At 38.9% G+C, this 18,377-nt stretch overlaps 1 protein-coding gene across 1 annotated transcript in view; it reads left to right on the top strand.

Annotated features, from left to right (window-relative positions):
• The first annotated feature begins 1,664 nt into the window (after positions 1-1,664).
• WDR64 (WD repeat domain 64) overlaps positions 1,665-18,377 on the top strand; it is a 124,979-nt gene continuing 108,266 nt past the window's right edge. The window contains exons 1-2 of the mRNA XM_065935640.1: positions 1,665-1,809; positions 11,881-12,011. Of these exons, the coding sequence (XP_065791712.1) occupies positions 1,665-1,809; positions 11,881-12,011 (276 nt within the window). The remainder of the gene's footprint in view (positions 1,810-11,880; positions 12,012-18,377) is intronic.

Raw genomic sequence — 18,377 nt, 5'->3', positions numbered from 1 at the left:
TCCACGTCTGACTCTCTGATGTTATCTCCCCACCTTCTCTTCACATACCACATCACCCCAGTCACATGACTGCTTCGTTGTTTCTCAGACATATTAAGCACAATTTGATATCAGGATTTTATGCATGCTTTTCTTGGAATACCTTTCTACCATTTGTCCACATGGCTTGCTACCTTACTTCTCTCTGGTTTGTGTCTAGGAGTCTTTTTATTAATGAGTCCTTTTCTGATCCCTCATCCATGTCCTTTGACTTATCCCCCAACCCAACATACTTTTACTCTTTTTCTTTAGAGTACTTATCACCTTCTGGCATATTATTTACTTATTTGCTTGTTTGTGTGTCTTCTCCTTTAGACTGAAAGTTCAATAAGCTCTTTTGTTCAGTGTTGTTTCCTCAGTGCCTAAAATAGTATCTAACATGAAGTAAGTGTTCAGTGAATATCTGCTGAATGAATGGATGGATGAAAATGAGAATGCATGAGAATGGTAGGAAAAGTGGTTCTTCATGTGTCACTACCTATACTTTGAAAACTTTTAAGGGAAAAGAGAAGGAACGAAAGAAATTAGGAGATTTTTTTCCTACATAAAAGTTTTATTTTGTCCTTCTTTTAGTAGCCGGAGATGAATATTAAGGAGACAGTGTTACCACTGGAGGTACCCAGCAATGCTACCTGATTCAGGTAGCATTCAGCATTCTGAATGCAAGGTCTTGCAGATGTTTTTAAAGATGGACTTCAGCTAACTCATCTAAAGCATAGGCAGTTAGCTCATGGTGGGTAAGATATTAGACAATCTCTCCTTCCCATAAAGAGTTAAATATTGGAAAACTTGATTCAATAGCAATTGCACTAAACAGTGTGGAGTATTGGAGCTTGCAATTAGAAGAAAGGAGACAAAGAGAAAGCTTCTTCTCATGCAACTAATGATACCTTGAAAGAACTTTCTTCTCAGTCAGGAACTACCTCTTCCTCATATTGACTTGCTTTATTATTTTAATTGAAGGACTATACATAAAGGAAGAAAAAATATTTTTATTCTCTATGACTTCAAAAACTATCTTCATTTGTCATAGAAAGGTCAGATACTGAAATACATTTTCATCTTTAGAAGTTCAGGTATCCAATCAAATATGGCTGCAAGAATGAATGTGAATTTTACTCTCCAAGGCATATCCTGAGGAAGGCAAAATGAGGTGAAAAGAGATATATGGGGGAGAAGGTAATACCCAGTTTCCATACTTGGCCTTTATCCATCTTTCTTTCCTCTTAGGCAGTGTATACACACACCCCACATCCCCCCCCCCCCGCCCCCCACACATACATACACACAAATTTGTGGAGAAAGAAATCTCTATTTCCTCTTTATGAAGGAAGGAGGATGTTACAAAGGTATTATGATGCAATAAGGACCATATGAAGGACACTGGTAACATTATGAGGTCAGGAGTTTTACTAAAGTGTTTGCCTATGTGAAATGCATTAGACCTAAGTCAGTGTTTTCCCTGCTATACTCCTACCCACAGTATGGGATGTTAAGATCAAAGGAATGAGACCTAGGGCAAAAATTGAGGCAGCAGGGAGGCATTGCAACAACTGGGAGGTTTTCCAAGTTGGCAAATTTACATTGTTATTTCTGGACAGAAATAAAAGATTCCCTATGTCCTTATGGATATCAAGGAGGAAAAACATATCAACCCTGCACTGCAGGTTAGCAGTTTCAGGACAGCCTTGAAAGGGTTTGAAAGATTGGTTGAACACCTAGCGGCCCAGAAAAGAGATGAAAGAGCCGGCTTGTTTACCCAAAAAGAAGGTAAGATCAGTGAACATGGGGCAGTCTAGTTGGGTCTGTTGATTAGAACTGGGAATACTATCAAGCATAAAGATGATAGAATTTAATAATTTACAAATTACTTTAATAAATATAATTTAATTACTTCTTGTAACAGGGAGAGGCAACATAGCTGAAAAGCAAAGACATTGAATGGGAGGGTGGTGTCCAGTTCCTCATCTGATTCTGTCCTTGAATAGCTAAGTGGACTTGAGGAAGGTCTTTTCACTTCTCTGAATGTTAGCTCTTCAAATGTAAAATTGTGGGGGGGGGGGTGGGTTAAATGACATCTAAGGCTTCTTCTGTGGAATCTACCATTTGACGTCTTACTGGTTGCTCTGGGACTCTCAATAGGGCATTGCAGGCATGCTTAATCACTTAGTTGTGTCCAATTCTTTGTGACCCCATGGACTGCAGACTGCCAGGCTCCTCTGTCCATGGAATTCTCCAGGAAAGAATACTGGAGTGGGTAGCCATTCCATTCTCCAGGGGACCTTCTAGACCCAGGGATCAAACCCAGGTTTCCTGTATTGCAGGCAGATTCATTACCACTTGAGTGACTAGTGCATACTGATCATTAGTAAGCCACATGAACCACCTGCCATCACTTTACTTAAGGGTATCACAAGATCATAAAGAATTTTTTAAGTAAGGCAGAGTTTCCTGCCTCACCATGATTCACTCTCTGGGCCTCTCCTCATGTCTCTAGGCTGGAATAATTTCAAGCATGCCAAGGTAAGGAGATGGTGGTGAGCAATGATCTGCCAGGATTACTAGAATCAGATACCAACACAGAACTGAATGTATAGCTCCACGGTCAAGGTTGAAGGGGAGTGGTGTAGTGTGTAGCTTCAGATCATTGAGGATAGCAGTGAAGAGTAAGGCTTAATGGTAGAGTAAAATTCTAACAGAGCAAATCCTGCTGTTGTCAGGAAAGTAGTGGGGCCCACATAACTGCTAGAGGGTCAGCTGGGCCAGCCTCTTAATATGCCAGGCCGGAGTAGGAAATGGCAACTCACTCCAGTATTTTTGCCTGGGAAATCCTATGGATAGAGGAGCCTGCTGGGCTACAGTCCCTGGGGCTGCAAAGAGAAGGACACGACTGAGTGACTGAACGACAGTGACAACAACATAGCCATAAATAAGTGAAAATGTTGACTTTGGGTGTTCAAACCCAAACCAGTATTATTTGAATAGTCTTGTTGACCTAAAAAAGATGCACAACCTGAGAGTTGCGAGTTAAATTTTATTGGGGGCAAAATGGGGACTGCATTCTGGGAGACAGCACCTCAGATACCTCTGAGAGACTGCTCCAAGAGGTAGTGGGGGAAGGTCAATATATGAGATTTTGGTGAAATAGAAGTTCATGCAACCAAGCACTTATCTTACAAAAGATTTTCTGCTAGTCACAAGGAGCTGATGTCACCATTAAGGGATTTAGGACTTTTCTAGATATGAGGAGAGTGCAAGGGATGGGGTCATTAAATCAGTTCCTGAAAATACCTAACTATCTAAAAACCTATTCCACCAGTTTTCCTGGAGCTTGTGCCTGCGTGCTAAGTCACTTCAGTCCTGTCTTACTCTTTGCGGCCGATGGACTAAAGCCCACCAGACTCCTCTGTCTATGGGATTCTCCAGGCAAGAACACTAGAGTGGGTTGCCATGGCCGCCTCCAGGGGATCTTCCCGACCCAGGGATCAAACCCAAGTCTCTTACAACTCCTGTATTGTGAAGTGGGTTCTGTACCACTAGTGTCACCTAGGAACCCCTGCTCTCCACCCTGAACTCTCTTCGGGGAGTGTCAAAGGTCAGCTGCTACAGCAGCATAGATTCAATCCCAGCAAAGGCAGATGGCAAATGCCCTTGGCAACTGCCAATTTGTAGTTGATAGTATTTAAGAATTTACAAATCATTTTAATAAATACAATTTAATTACTTCTCATAACAATTCTAAAAGGCAAATATTACTGTCATTGCTATTTTTGTTGTTGTTGAGTTGCTAAGTCATGTCCAACTCTTTTGCCACCCCATGAATGTCTAGTCAAAGCCATGCTTTATCTAGTAGTCATGTATAGACGTGAGAGTTGGACCACAAAGAAAGCTGAGTGCCAAAGAATTGATGCTTTTGAACTGTGTTGTTGGAGAAGACTCTTGAAAGTCCCTTAGACAGCAAGGAGACCAAACTAGCCAATCCTAAAGGAAATCAGTCCTGAATTTTCATTGGAAGGACTGATGCTGAAGCTGAAGCTCCAATACTTTGGCCACCTGATGTGAAGAACTGACTTATTGGAAAAGACCCTGATGCTGGGAAAGATTGAAGGCGGGAGGAGAAGGGGATGACAGAGGATGAGATTGTTGGGTGACATCACCGACTGGATGGACATGAGTTTGAGTAAACTCTGGGAGTTAGTGATGGACAGGGAGGCCTGGCGTGCTGCAGTCCATGGGGTCACAAAGAGTTGGACAGGGCTGAGTGACTGAACTGAATTGAACTCTAGTCTGCTAGACTCCTTATTGCTATTTGCTCCATTTTATTTGTTAATAAATGAGAGATATGTAAAAATCATCTGTTCAGGTCACTCAATTCCTAAGTGTTAGAGCTGACTCAGACCTTTTATTAATAGATATGCTTTTGTTAAATGATTGAGAACTTGGCTGGGCTTTCTAAACTACTCAGTTAGGTTTCATGTTTCCCTAGTCCCCTTGTCCGTTTAACTCTCTCTGTAACTGATTTTCCAAACCCTTGCACGTTTTCTGAGTCCTCAATAGGATCTCACCTCCTCTCAGTCAAGCTTCCAACATCATAAGTGAAAGCAAAGCCAAAAGATAAGAATTCTCTCAAACTCTCTTTCTTCCACTTCCAAAGTACCTGAAGTGATACCTGTCCTTTCTTCCATGCCTCCTCCCCTCCAGAGCTGTTGCTACCTTGCTGCAACAACTGCAAAAGCCTCCTTTTCCACTGGTTTTGTCCTCTAAAACTAAAATTATGACGACAATCCTTACCTTGACTTTCTCTTCCTTTTAAGCTTGTATGTTTCTCCTTTGCTTCTCTGCTCAATTTCCCCATAGTGTCACCACTTCATTTTCAATCAAGTATGGCTTCCTTCATCACTTTGCTGAAAAATCCTCTTACCAAGGTATTCGATCACCTAATATGCCTGCCAAATTCAACAATTTGTTTATATTTTCCAGCTTACTTGGCCATTTCATTGCATAAACAGTTAGCTGCTACTACTTCTAGAAATTCTCTTCTGTGTCACCTATGAACACCACTGTCCTCTTATTTTTTCCTCTTCTCATTCTTTCTTTGCCTCTTTTTCTCTTGAGCCTTGCTTGCATTGTCTCTCAGTCTTATAGCATAGACATCAACTACCTAGTCTCCTAAGCCAGGTGTCTTGGTATAAATTTTGACTCTTTATTTCACAGCATCTCATTCTTGGGTTATTATAACAGCTTCTTTATATAGTGGTCTTCTTGCCAAGAGTGATTCCTTTCTGTATATTTCTGCTGGGAGATTTTCCTTTAAAAATCTGTTTAGAATTTCTACATTCTTAGTATATTCAGTTCAGTTCAGTTCAATCATTCAGTCGTGTCTGACTCTTTGTGACCCCATGGACTGTAGCCTACTAGGCTCCTCCATCCATGGGATTTTCCAGGCAAGAATACTGGAGTGGGTTGCCCTTTCCTTCTCCAGGAGATCTTCCTGACCCAGGGATCGAACCCAGGTCTCCCACATTGTAGACAGACACTTCACCGTGTGAGCCACCAGGGAAGTCCTAGTATATTAGAGCACCTTTAAAATCCATATATGTTGACTTGACATCATCCCCTAACCTACTCCAGTTGTAGCTCTTTGCAATTGCCCTGCCTGCACCTTCTGTCCTAACATGAACTTCTCAGCATTTCCAAACCTGGCATACTGTTAACGACTCTGATTTTGCACATGTCATCCCTACAAAGTGGTGTACATTTCCTCCCTTTTGGAGGGTCTATGAATACTTCCTCATTTTTCAAGATCCAAATCAAACGTCAACATCCCTTCTTTACAAAAACTTCCAAACTTTTCCTGAGCAAAGCCATCCTTAGAAATTTTGATGCACTTTATTGCCATCTCAAGGAATTTACTGCTGATCTTAAATTGCTGAAATTGATATACGTGTGTGTATTCCTGCCCTTTCTTTCCAGCGTTGAACTGTGAGTGCTTTGAAGACTTGGTAACCTCGGGGTTAGCCCAGAGTCTGAAGCCAGGAAGTGCTCCTTAAATGTGTGCTAAACAAATAAACCTTGCTTAAATATACAAGCTTGCAATTACAAAGCCACACTGAAAATTTCTTTCTCTAATATATATGTTTATATGTACACACATATACATATATATATATATTTATGTTTAGAGAGAGAGAACACATATATATTATAGACATATATATATACATTTTTATAGTACATTATACTATAAAGTGTAATGTACTAGTGAGTGTAGTTTATAGTTATATATGTATATGTATGCATATTAGATTTGATCAAAACTAAGTACTGCTAGATAAATTACCTTTATGACAGGGACTAAACTAAAAGATTGAGAAGGGAGAAATGTAATCTGAATTTTTATCAGACTGCTAATACTGTCATATATTCATTTTTGTTGTTGTTGTTGTTTACTTGCTTAGTTGTGTCTGACTGTTTTGAGATACCAAACACTATAGCCCACCAGGCCCCTCTGTCCATGGGAATTCCCAGGCAAGAATACTGGAGTGGGTTGTCATTTCCTTCTCCAGGGGATCTTCCTGACCCTAGAGATTGAACCTGTGTCTCCTCTCTGGCAGGTGGACTCTTTACCAATGAGTCACTTGGGAAGCCCCAAATCGGGTCTACCTCTCATCATAGCAAGACAGGCAAGAAGCTGAGAACGAGAGAGAAGTTTCTTAATGGCACCGCTGTTTACCTCAAAAACTGTATCAAGTATATTGTAGGAGTTCATCTGTGCAATATTGCTCTTAAATCTTCTTGATAATTACCCAATAGACTTAAAATCATTTGAGGAAAGAAAAGTCTTACATTCCTTATCCAGTGGCATTTAGAATGAGAAATCTATATGTACTAGTTGGTATGAATTTAAAACAGCTAAGCTATTTGGATCTCTCATATGAATTCAAACTTAATATTACCAAGATTGAATGGTTTATTTTTCTCAAGAAATATGACTCTTACTCAATTGCCGGTTTTGGTAAATAGTACCAATGTCTGTTCAGTTTTGAAATCAGAAATGTGAGTGTCATTCTAGAACAAGGTTTCTCAACCTTGATACTACTGACATTTGGGGCTTGATAATTCTTTGTTCTGTCTGCATGTGTATTCTATGAGTATGTGTGTGAGGCCAGGACTGGGGGCGGGCTATCTTATGCACTGCAGAATATTTAGTGTCATCTCTGGCTTCTGCCCACCAGATGTCAGAAGCATCTTCATCCCTCATTGTAACAATCAAAAATGTCTGCAGACATTGCCAAATAGCCTATGAGAGAGGTAGGGCAAACTCTCCCAATAACAACCATTACTCTAGCATGCATCCTGTCCTTCACTCACAAATTCTGTCCCCCAAACTTACAAGCTATTAGCAAGTCTTTGCAATTCTCCTTCCAGCCATATCTCACCATCTCAGTGATCTCTCTTTGGTTGTGTGTGTATGTATATTTGAGTTGTTCAGTCATGTCTGACTCTGGGTGACCCCATGGACTGTAGCCCCCCAGGCTTCTCTGTTCATTGAATTCTCCAGGCAAGAATACTGGGAGTGGGTTGTCATTTCCTTCTCCAGGGATCTTCCCAAGCCCGGAATTGAACCCAGGTCTCCTGCATTGCAGGCAGATTATTTACCATCAGTGCCTATACCACTTATTATCCAGCTGAGGACACTTTCAAGAATGAAAGGGGTTGTTATTAATAATTAAGTGGACAAAATAGGTGGGCTTCCCAAGTGGATCAGTGGTAAAGAATCCACCTGCCAATGCAGGAGATGTGAGTTCAATCCTTGAGTCAGGAAGATCCCCCGGAAGAGGAAACGGCAACTCACTCCGGTATGCTTGCCTGGGAATTCCCATGGACAGAGGAGCCTGGCAGGCTACAGTTCATGGGGTGGCAAAGAGTCAGACAGGATTGAGCAACTGAGCACACACGCACAGAGAAAAGAGGCATAAATGCATCATCTTGACCTAAGCCTCCACATCTGAAACCTACACTAAATGCTCAAACCCCTCACTAACTTTATAGTTTTTATCCTTGTCTCCTCATAGCAACCAGGGTCTTTCAAATGTTCTAGTGATAGCTCACCATCATGGTTAGAATAAAATACAAGCTTCTAACTCTAACTTGGTCCTTCTTCCTCTCTGATCTCACCTCATGATAACTTTCCCCAGTCCTCACTATACTTCATATCACTGACCTTTCTTTCCAGAATGCACCAAGCTCTTTCCTGCCTTAGCATCTTCGTGTTTGCCAGCCTCTACCTAAAATGCTCTTCTCAAGCTTTAGCATATGTCTGACTCCTTTTGCTTATCGGGTCTCAGCTTTGTTGCTTTTTACCTGTCCTTAGAAAGGGATTCTCTCAGGTCCACCCTCACCCACCAGCACAGGATAATTCTGTTAATATAACATCTCCCTATTGATTTCCTTCTGAGCATTTATCTCACTCTCAACTTAATGATTCTCACATTGTTACTAAGCTATGTAACAGAAAGCGCACTGCTCTTAAGTGTATATCTCAATACATTTGGACATATGTAAAGTTACCTGTAGGTGTCAGCTAGATCAAGACAGAATATCCCTACCATTCCAGAATGTTCTCTCAGGCCCTGTTACGCAGATAACCACTAATCCAATGTCCATCTCTAGTAATTAGTCTTGCCTGTCCTAGCCTGTAAATATTTTGTTCACTTGATTTTCCGTTTATCCCATTAGAATATAAACTACCAGAAGAAGGGGTCTTGGCTACCTAGTTTTCCATTCTATGACCACTGTCTAGCTCAACTGTGACACATGTTGCTTAATGTATATTTGAGTCTAACTCCTTGTTGTCCTGTAACTCAATAGCTATGCCCCAGTGAATTACGAAATCTGTCAAAGTCAACATTCAGTCAATGGTGTGGGTTGTGTACCTGTGTGGTTACAGTGTCAAATAGTCAACAGTTGTTCTTCAGAGTGATTATAATTATGCCCATTTAATAGGTGGGAAAGTAGAAAGTTAGAAATATTAAATTACTAGTATGGCTCACAAGAAAGTCAATAATTAAGAAAGCTCAGCTCAGTTCAGTTCAGTCGCTCAGTCATGTCCGACTCTTTGCGACCCCATGGCAAATAGATGGGGAAACAATGAAAAGAGTGAAAGATTGTTTGGGGGGTTCCAAAATCATTGCAGATGGTAACTGCAACCATGAAATTAAAAGATACTTGCTCTTTGGAAGAAAAGTTATGACCAACCTAGACAGCATATTAAAAAGCATAGACATTACTTTGCTGACAAAGGTCCATCTAGTCAAAGCTGTGGTTTTTCCAGTAGTCAGGTATGGATGTGAGAGTTGGGTAACAGGAGGGAAAGTGGCAAGGCACAACTTTCGAAAGAATGACAAAGCCCAAGGACACAACATAAACTGATTAGAATTAAATGGGACCAAGATGGCAGACAACACTAGACCTTGATCCTGAATCAGCAACTGAAATGATACACCCAGAGGTGCCATAACAGTTCCAGTACAGTTCAGTCGCTCAGTCGTGTCTGACTCTTTGTGACCTCATTGAATGCAGCACACCAGGCCTCCCTGTCCATCACCAACTCCCAGAGTTTACCCAAACCCATGTCCATTGAGTCGGTGATGATCGAAAGATGCCATCAATCTTTCCCAGCATCAGGGTCTTTTCAGATGAGTCAGCTCTACGCATCAGGTGGCCAAAGTACTGGAGTTTCAGCTTCAATATCAGTCCTTCCAATGAACACCCAGGACTAATCTCCTTCAGGATGAACTGGTTGGATCTCTTGCAGTCCAAGGGACTCTCCAGAGTCTTCTCCAACACCACAGTTCAAAAGCATCAATTCTTCAGTGCTCAGCTTTCTTCACAGTCCAACTCTCACATCCATACATGACATGACCACTGGAAAAACCATAGCCTTGACTAGATGGACCTTTGTTGGCAAAGTAATGTCTCTGCTTTTTAATATGCTATCTAGGTTGGTCATAACCTTCCTTCCAAGAAGTAAGCATCTTTTAATTTCATGGCTGCAGTCACCATCCACAGTGATTTTGGAGCCCTGAAAAATAAAGTCAGCCACTGTTTCCACTGTTTCCCCATATATCTGCCATGTAGTGATGGAACTGGATGCCATGATCTTAGTTTTCTGAATGTTGAGCTTTAAGCCAACTTTTTCACTCTCCTCTTTCACTTTCATCAAGAGGCTCTTTAGTTCTCTTCACTTTCTGCCATAAGGTTGGTGTCATCTGCATATCTGAGGTTACTGATATTTCTCCCGGCAATCTTGATTCCAGCTTGTGCCTCCTCCAGCCCAGCGTTTCTCATGGTGTACCCTGCATATAAGTTAAATAAGCAGGGTGACAATGTACAGCCTTGATGTACGCCTTTTCCTATTTGGAACCAGTCTGTTGTTCCATGTCCAGTTCTAACTGTTGCTTCCTGACCTGCATACAGCTAGAGTCCAGATTTTTTTTTTTTCTTTGTCTAGCATGTGGCAAGTTAGTGATAAAAAGTCAGGAAAAATCAGATGTTACCCAAGACTTTAGGAAATTTATATTAGTAAAAATTATTTCAAGGAGAGAGGTTTTAGAAGAGATAGTGCAAAACAGATTGGAGCCTTTCAACAATTACAGAACACTGCAAATGGTAAAGAGAAAGAGGGAAGTTACACAAACAACGACAGTAGATATGAAGAACATTATTGAATGTGCTCTGGATATAAAGGATTGGGATAAACTGTGAAAAATAATGCATTACAAGGGTGTAGGGGCAGGAGAATTCTAGGAACCAAGGAACCTGCAGGTAGGTTGTTACCACATGCACTTCCAGTAACAATCTCTTTGCTGAGACCTAAGAGGATTAAAGGGCAAGTGAGGGCTCAGGATCTGTGGGAGTTCCATTGAAAGGTGGTGTGGAGACCTGTCTTTCATTTGTTGAGTGAATTCACCTCTCTTTCCCTTAACATGTATCAGAACTTTATTATGAGCTGAGCTCTCTCATCACATACTCCTACCCCATTCTTCTTTCTTTCACGGGAGTTCCCCCCACCCCCAGTAAATTTCTTGCAATTCTGCATTTGTCTTGGGATCTGCTTCTTAGAGAATCCAAAATGAAACACCCTTACTTTACATCACATGTTAAAATATGCTGAGATGACTAATGACATAATGAAAAAAATGAAATAATTTTGGTGAGAAAAAAACAAAGCAAAACAAAAGAAGACATGCTCTTTGCTCACTTTTATCGTCTACCCAAGATTAGTTCGAGGAAATACTCCTGTTAGTAAAACTTCTTCCTAATAGGAAAGAAGTAATTCACTTTCTTACCTTTGTATTCCTGAACAAGACTTCTAAAATAATTGAAATAAAATCTGGAGGAGATACTAAACACCAAAATAAATTATTTCTTTCTGACTACGTAATATTCTAGCCAAGAGCTTAGTTATGTTCCCATGGAAAGATCTTTAAACTTTAGAAGTTTTAATAGGTTGAAATAAGGAAATAGATTGGACTTCCCAGGTTGCTCAGTGGTAAAGAATCCACCTGCCAATGCAGGAAACATGGGTTCGATCCTTGAGTTGGGAAGATCCCCTGGAGGAGGGCAATGCAACCCACTCCAGTATTCTTGCCTGGAGAATCCCCATGGACAGAGGAGCCTGGTGGACTACAACCCATGGGATCACAAAGAGTCAGATATGACTTAGCAACTAAATCATCACCACCAGGAAATAAATTAGAAAATAGAAAAAAGCAACAAAAAATGCAGTATAGTCCTTTGAATAATCTGACAGTGTTCTTGTGCTTTGTTACAATGCAGATGCAATTGATTATGACAAGTTTTACAAGATGGTACAGGAACTCTTTGGTCCAGAAGTGAAGAGTCAAGATGTGAAATGCTTTTATAGAAAGCTGTGCAACAACCCAGATGCATCTATAGACTGGTGTGAGGTATCCACTTTTCTTGTTTGTAATATGAAATCTGATATTATTTTTCCTTGTTCAGCAAGAAAAAAAGAAAAAAAGTGTTAACCCCATAGGGGTTAACCACAGTGTGCCTGTGGCATGATTCAATGCGTATACCCATTAAAGGCATGGCATTACCCATAATTAGAAGTGAGTAAGGCAGACAGGGTAAGGTTTTCATTACATTCTAAATGAGATATTCTTTTTCATTAGTGTCAATGTATATAAATTTCAGTATATCCTTATTTTTAAGAGAAGAATGAGGTTGACCAGCTCTTATGTTTCCTGAGTCATTTTCTTATCAGTATGGTATTGATTCCTTAGATATCATTCTGGTGTTATTGGAAGAACGTATAGAAGCATATTTGATTGCAAAGTAATCTGTGAACTATGAAGAAAGAGAAGGGAAATTCTTCACTCATTTCAAACTCACAGAACACTGCATTCTATAGATTTGTTTATAAATCTAAAAGGATTTGAGGTAACTTAGAATTGAAAAAAATGCACACTGCATACAGAATAATCAAAATGATCTCTTAAATTATTTGGCTGTCTCTGAAAAATCAGTAGATATAGTAGAAAAAGAAAAAACAGGATTTAATGGATTTGACTGTCACATTTAAGGAACTAGTAAATATGTGTATATAGAATTTTGAATCAAAGATTTAGCAAAGATACATCTTCTCAATTATATATAGGGCCATCACAAAATTGACTATATGGAAAACTAAAAGTAATATTTCAACTGATTCCAATTTGATAAAATTAAAAACCAATAGTAGATGATAGCTCAGATCCTCAAAGTCAAACAAATAAATTTATCAATTAATTTTGGGGGAAAAATTGCAAACAAAAAAATATTTCTATTAAGCCTTTGAGGAACACAAAATTCCCAAACTGAAACAGAGAAAGAGCCTACAGGACCTTCCCAGTAGGTCTGGGACAAAACAGACTTCTCTGTGTCCCTGCTTGTTGTTGATTGGAAAAAGCAGCTATAGAAATATACCATGACTCCCTAGGCTCTCCATGTACAGCAAAGGACAGGCCCTAGCAGTTAACGTTTGGGGAAGTAAAAAATGCAGAAACCAAGACAGGAGAGTCAGGCAGGAGAGTAGCTATAGCTTGAGCAGTTATGGCTATAGCTTAAAGAGTTAAACATAACAGATCTATCACAAAGACCCCAGATTCTGTTTTTAAGACCTAACCCTAAGTATGAAGCATGTACCTAACTTTTGCAGACATTAAAACACCCACCAGGTTGACTGCAACTTTAACCAGAAGTTCACTGCATCAGTATGCCCCTGGCATGTAACCCCCAGACTAATTGGAACCAGAAAACTGAAAATGGAGATTCCAACACATCAGCTAATCAGGGCATTTGAGCACAAGCTGATTTTGATTGTGAGCACAAGCTGATCACATACCCTGATTCTTTGCATCTGACTTACTTCACTTAGCATAATACTCTCAAGGTCCAGCATGTTATTGCAAACAGCAGAATTTCCTTTTATCTAACCTAACAACTCAAACTCATGTTCATCGAATCAGTGATGCCTTCCAACCACCTCATCCTCTGTCATCCCCTTCTCCTGCCTTCAATCTTTCTCAGCATCAGGGTCTTTTCTAAGGAGTCAGTTTGCTGCATCAGGTGACCAAAACATTGGAGCTTCAGCTTCAGCATCAGTCATTCCAATGAATACTCAGGACTGATTTTCTTTACGATTGACTGGTGCTCAGCTTTCTTAATAATGGTCCAACTCTCACATCCAAAAATGATCACTGGATATACTGGGTGGACCAAAAAGCTCCTTTGGTTTTTTAAATAAAAATAAATGACACATTTTTCATTTTTCACCAAGAACCTTATTGAACAATGTATTCAATGCTTTGGTCCATTGCCTTCAGCAATTTTTCAGGCAACTTTGTAATTCCGTCTTCCCAAAACGTCTCACCTTTTTGAGCAAAGAACTTTTCCAGGTGCCTTTTCCAGTCTTCAGGGGAATTGAAACTTTTTCCATTAAGAGAATTTTGTGAAGACTAAAATAAATAGACATCTGAAGGTGCAGTGTCTGGTGAATATGGTGGATGAATCAGAACTAACCAGCCAAGCTATAACAGTTTTTGCTAGGTCATCAAAGAAACATGAGGTTTTGTATTATCCTGATGGAAGATTATGTACTTTCTGTTGACTAATTCCTGACACTTTCCATTGAGTGCTGTTTTAAGTTGGTCTAACTGTAAGTGGTACTTGTTGGAATTAATCCTTTGGTTTTCTGGAAGAAGCTCATAATAGAGGAGTTCCTTCCAGTCTCACCATATATACTACATCACCTTCTTTGAACAAAGACCGGCCTTTGGTGTGGTTGGTGTCATTTTGCTTGCCCAATGATCTTTTATATTCCATATTATTATACAGTATCCACCTTTCATTGCCTGTCATAATTGTTTTTTTTTAAAAATGGGAAGTTTTCATCACGTTTAAGTAGAGAATTGCATGTGGAAATATGGTCAAGAAGGTTTTGTACATGTAACTTATGTGGAACCGAAACATCAAAGTGATTAACATAACCAGGCTGGTGCAAGTGACTTTCAATGCTCGATTTGGATGTTTTGATTGTATTGGCTATCTCCTGCGTGGTATAACACTGATTGTTCTCAGTGAGTGTCTTGACTGGATTGCCATCAACCACTCTACCTGACCACAGAGTACTGTCTAGTGTGAAACCTCCAGCATGAAACTTCGCAAACCACTTTTGACTTGTTTTATCAGTCACAGCACCTTCTCCATACAGAGGACAAGCTTTTTTCTTTTTTTTGCATTGCAACTATGTTTTAACATTTCTTGAAATAATGATGCAAAATATGCCAAAATGTTGCTTTTTTCTTTATTCAATATTAAAAATGGTTACATAAAAATTCACTAATTTGATAAGTTTTTTAAAAAATGCATGCCGATATGACAGCTGTGACAATCAAGATTGGTTTTTTTTTACATTTTGAAAAAATCCAATTTATCATAGTCAAGTTCTTAAAGTTCATTGCACACTTAAAACTGCCTTGAATGCATTTTGTATATTATGCACATACAAATATTTCACAACAGTCTAGCTAACAAACTTCTTTAAATTTCCTGAATACTTTGTTGATTTTACCACCTTATTTTTCCCTATTAGGGTAAAACCACTTCCTTTATAATTAGCTGGTGTCTGCATAATGCTCCCACCAGCTCAATTTCAAAACATGGAAATGAGTATTTGGTAAAACTTATTTCAGCTTCCACATGAGACAAAAGTCTATATTCCAGCTATAACAGACTGAGAATAGCTGATTACCAAATAAAACTCATTTTAAAATTAAATATGGCCATGATAAAAAATCCCCTTCATATGATAGAGTTATGATATAATATCATGACTAATAACATCACCCCCATAAATTTGATTTTTGTCATTTCTTGCTTTCTGAAGGGCTCACAGTACTACAACCAAACTGACAAAACTTAGGGGAAAAGGAAGTGAGAATTTTTTAAAATGCAGCAAACAAAATATCTATAAACTAATAATTAAGAATACTTAATGTCATAGATTTTAGAAATGGAGATTTCAATTATGAATGAAAGGGAATACATTACTTATGTGGAGACATAAGTAACTTTTTTATTGTTTCTGGGCTGTGTGATACCAACTTTAATAGTTACTTTTATTAGAGTCATACAAACAGATGTTAGTTACAAAATTAAAGTAAAATGAGTCAAAGGTCAAAGAGAAGACATGAAATGGATACTTACCATTCAAGACCAAATATGAGGAATGTACACTGCTTGTTATTAACAACACTTATGTCTACGTTGGAAACACCTTCTCTTCATTTAATTTTCGTCATCTTGCCTGGAGGCACAATCATAGAAATAAAGGAGCCATTAATTTCTCCCTTGTCCCACAGCTAAGCAGTCAACAAAACTCAAGGACTAGAGTGAAATCCATCTTTTCTTCTCCACCCTGCTGCCTCGGCTGTAGTTCAAGCCATCACCCTTTCACCTGGACCTTCAAGATGACATCTAAACTGGTCTTTCTATCTGCACTCTTGCTGTAAATCTCATTCATACCTCTGTGATTATTCTAGATTCTCAGCCTAACTAAAACTTTCATTGGTTCCTCACCTTTGACAGAGTCAATTTCAAGCTCTTTACTTGGGTCACAAGACTTGTCATGAGCTGGTCCAGCCCTCCAGCCTTACCATGTCCTCTTTCAAGTACATCAGTGCTGTGAAAGATTGCAATGATGGATATACTTTGGGAGACCATAAATTGTTTGAGGAAAAAATTCATATTTCATGTATATATTTTCCCAGTATAATTATTATTGCTAAACACTGTTTCACATCCCTAGTGTTTTTTGTTCTCATTTTTTAAATTTATTTTTTTATTGAAGGATAATTGCTTTACAGAATTTTGTAGTTTTCTGTCAAACCTCAACATGAATCAGTCATAGGTATACATAAATCCCCTCCCTCTTCAACCTCCCTCCCATCTCCCTCCCCATCCCACCCTTCTAGGTTGATTCAAAGTCCCTGTTTGAGTTTCCTGAGCCATACAGCAAATTCCCGTTGGCTATCTATTTTACAGCAGTAATGTAAGTTTCCATGTTACTCTTTCCATACATCTCACCCTATCCTCCCCTCTCCCCACGTCCATAAGGCTGTTCTTTATGTCTGTTTCTCTATTGCTGCCCTCAAATAAATTCTTCAGTACCATCTTTCTAGATTCCATATATATGTGTTAGTATACAATATTTATCTTTCTCTTTCTGACATACTTCACTCTGTATAATAGGCTCTAGATTCATCCACCTCATTAGAACTGACTCAAATGTGTTCCTTTTTATGGCTGAGTAATATTCCATTGTGTATATATGCAACAACTTCTTTATCCATTCATCTGTCAATGGACATCTAGGTTGCTTCCATGTTCTGGCTACTGTAAATAGCGCTGCAATGAACAATGGGATACATGTGTCTTTTTCAATTTTGGTTTCCTCAGGGTATATGCCTAGGAGTGGGATTGCTGCATCATATGGTGGTTTTATTCTTAGTTTATTTATTTATTTATTCATTTTTATTCTTAGTTTTTTTTTTTTTAAAAGAATCTCCATGCTGTCTTCCATAGTGCCTATATCAATTTACATTCCCACCAACAGTGCAAGAGCGTTCCCTTTTCTCCACACCCTCTCTAGCATTTATTGTTTGTAGACTTTTTGATGATGGCCATTGTGACTGGTGTGAGGTGACAATCTCATTGTAGTTTTGATTTGCATTTCTCTATTAATGAGCATGAATGGAACATGATAGATGAATGGAACACATCTATCTTTTCATGTCTTTGTTAACCATCTGTATGTCTTCTTTGGAGAAGTGTCTGTTTACATCTTTCCCCCACTTTTTGACTGGATTGTTTGTTTTTCTGGCATTGAGTTGTATGAGCTGCTTGTATATTTTGGAAATTAATCCTTTGTCAGTTGTTTCATTTATTTCATTTATTTTCTCCCATTCTGAGGGTTGTCTTTTCACCTTGTTTATAGTTTCCTTTGCTGTGCAAAATTGTTCAAGCTTAATCAGGTCCTACTTGTTTACTTTTTTTTTATTTCCATTACTCTGGGAGATGGGTCATAGAGGATCTTGCTTTGATTTATGTCATCGAGTGTTCTGCCTATGTTTTCCACTAAGAGTTTTATAGTTTCTGGTTCTAAATTTAGGTCTTTAATCCATTTTGAGTTTATCATTGTGTATGGTGTTAGGAAGTGTTCTAATTTCATTCTTTTACATGTATCTGTCCAGTTTTCCCAGAACCATTTACTGAAGAGGCTGTCTTTGCCCCATTGTATATTCTTGCCTCCTTTGTCAAAAATAAGGTATCCATAGGTGTGTGGGTTTATTTCTTGCCTTTCTATCTTGTTTCATTCATCTATACTTCTGTTTTTGTGCCAGTACCATACTGTCTTGATGACTGTAGCTTTGCAGTATAATTTGAAGTCAGGAAGGTTGATTCCTCCAGCTCCATTCTTCTTTCTCAGGACTGCTTTGGCTATTCAGAGTCTTTTGTGTTTCCATGTAAATTGTGAAATTTTTTGTTCTAGTTCTGTGAAAAATGCCTTTGGTAATATCATAGGGATCACATTGAATATGTAGATTGCATTTGGTAGTATAGTCATTTTCACAATATTGATTCTTTCTACCCAGGAACATGGAATATCTCTCCATCTGTTTATGTTGTCTTTGATTTCTTTTATGTGTCTTATAATTTTCTGTGTACAGTTCTTTTGTCTCCTTAGGTAAATTTATTCCTAGGTATTTAAT

The sequence above is a fragment of the Muntiacus reevesi genome, chromosome 5 (genome assembly GCF_963930625.1).
Source record: "Muntiacus reevesi chromosome 5, mMunRee1.1, whole genome shotgun sequence".
Taxonomy (NCBI): domain Eukaryota; kingdom Metazoa; phylum Chordata; class Mammalia; order Artiodactyla; family Cervidae; genus Muntiacus; species Muntiacus reevesi.
Note: the sequence above shows the minus strand (reverse complement) of the source record. Positions and strands in the feature narration are given on the sequence as shown.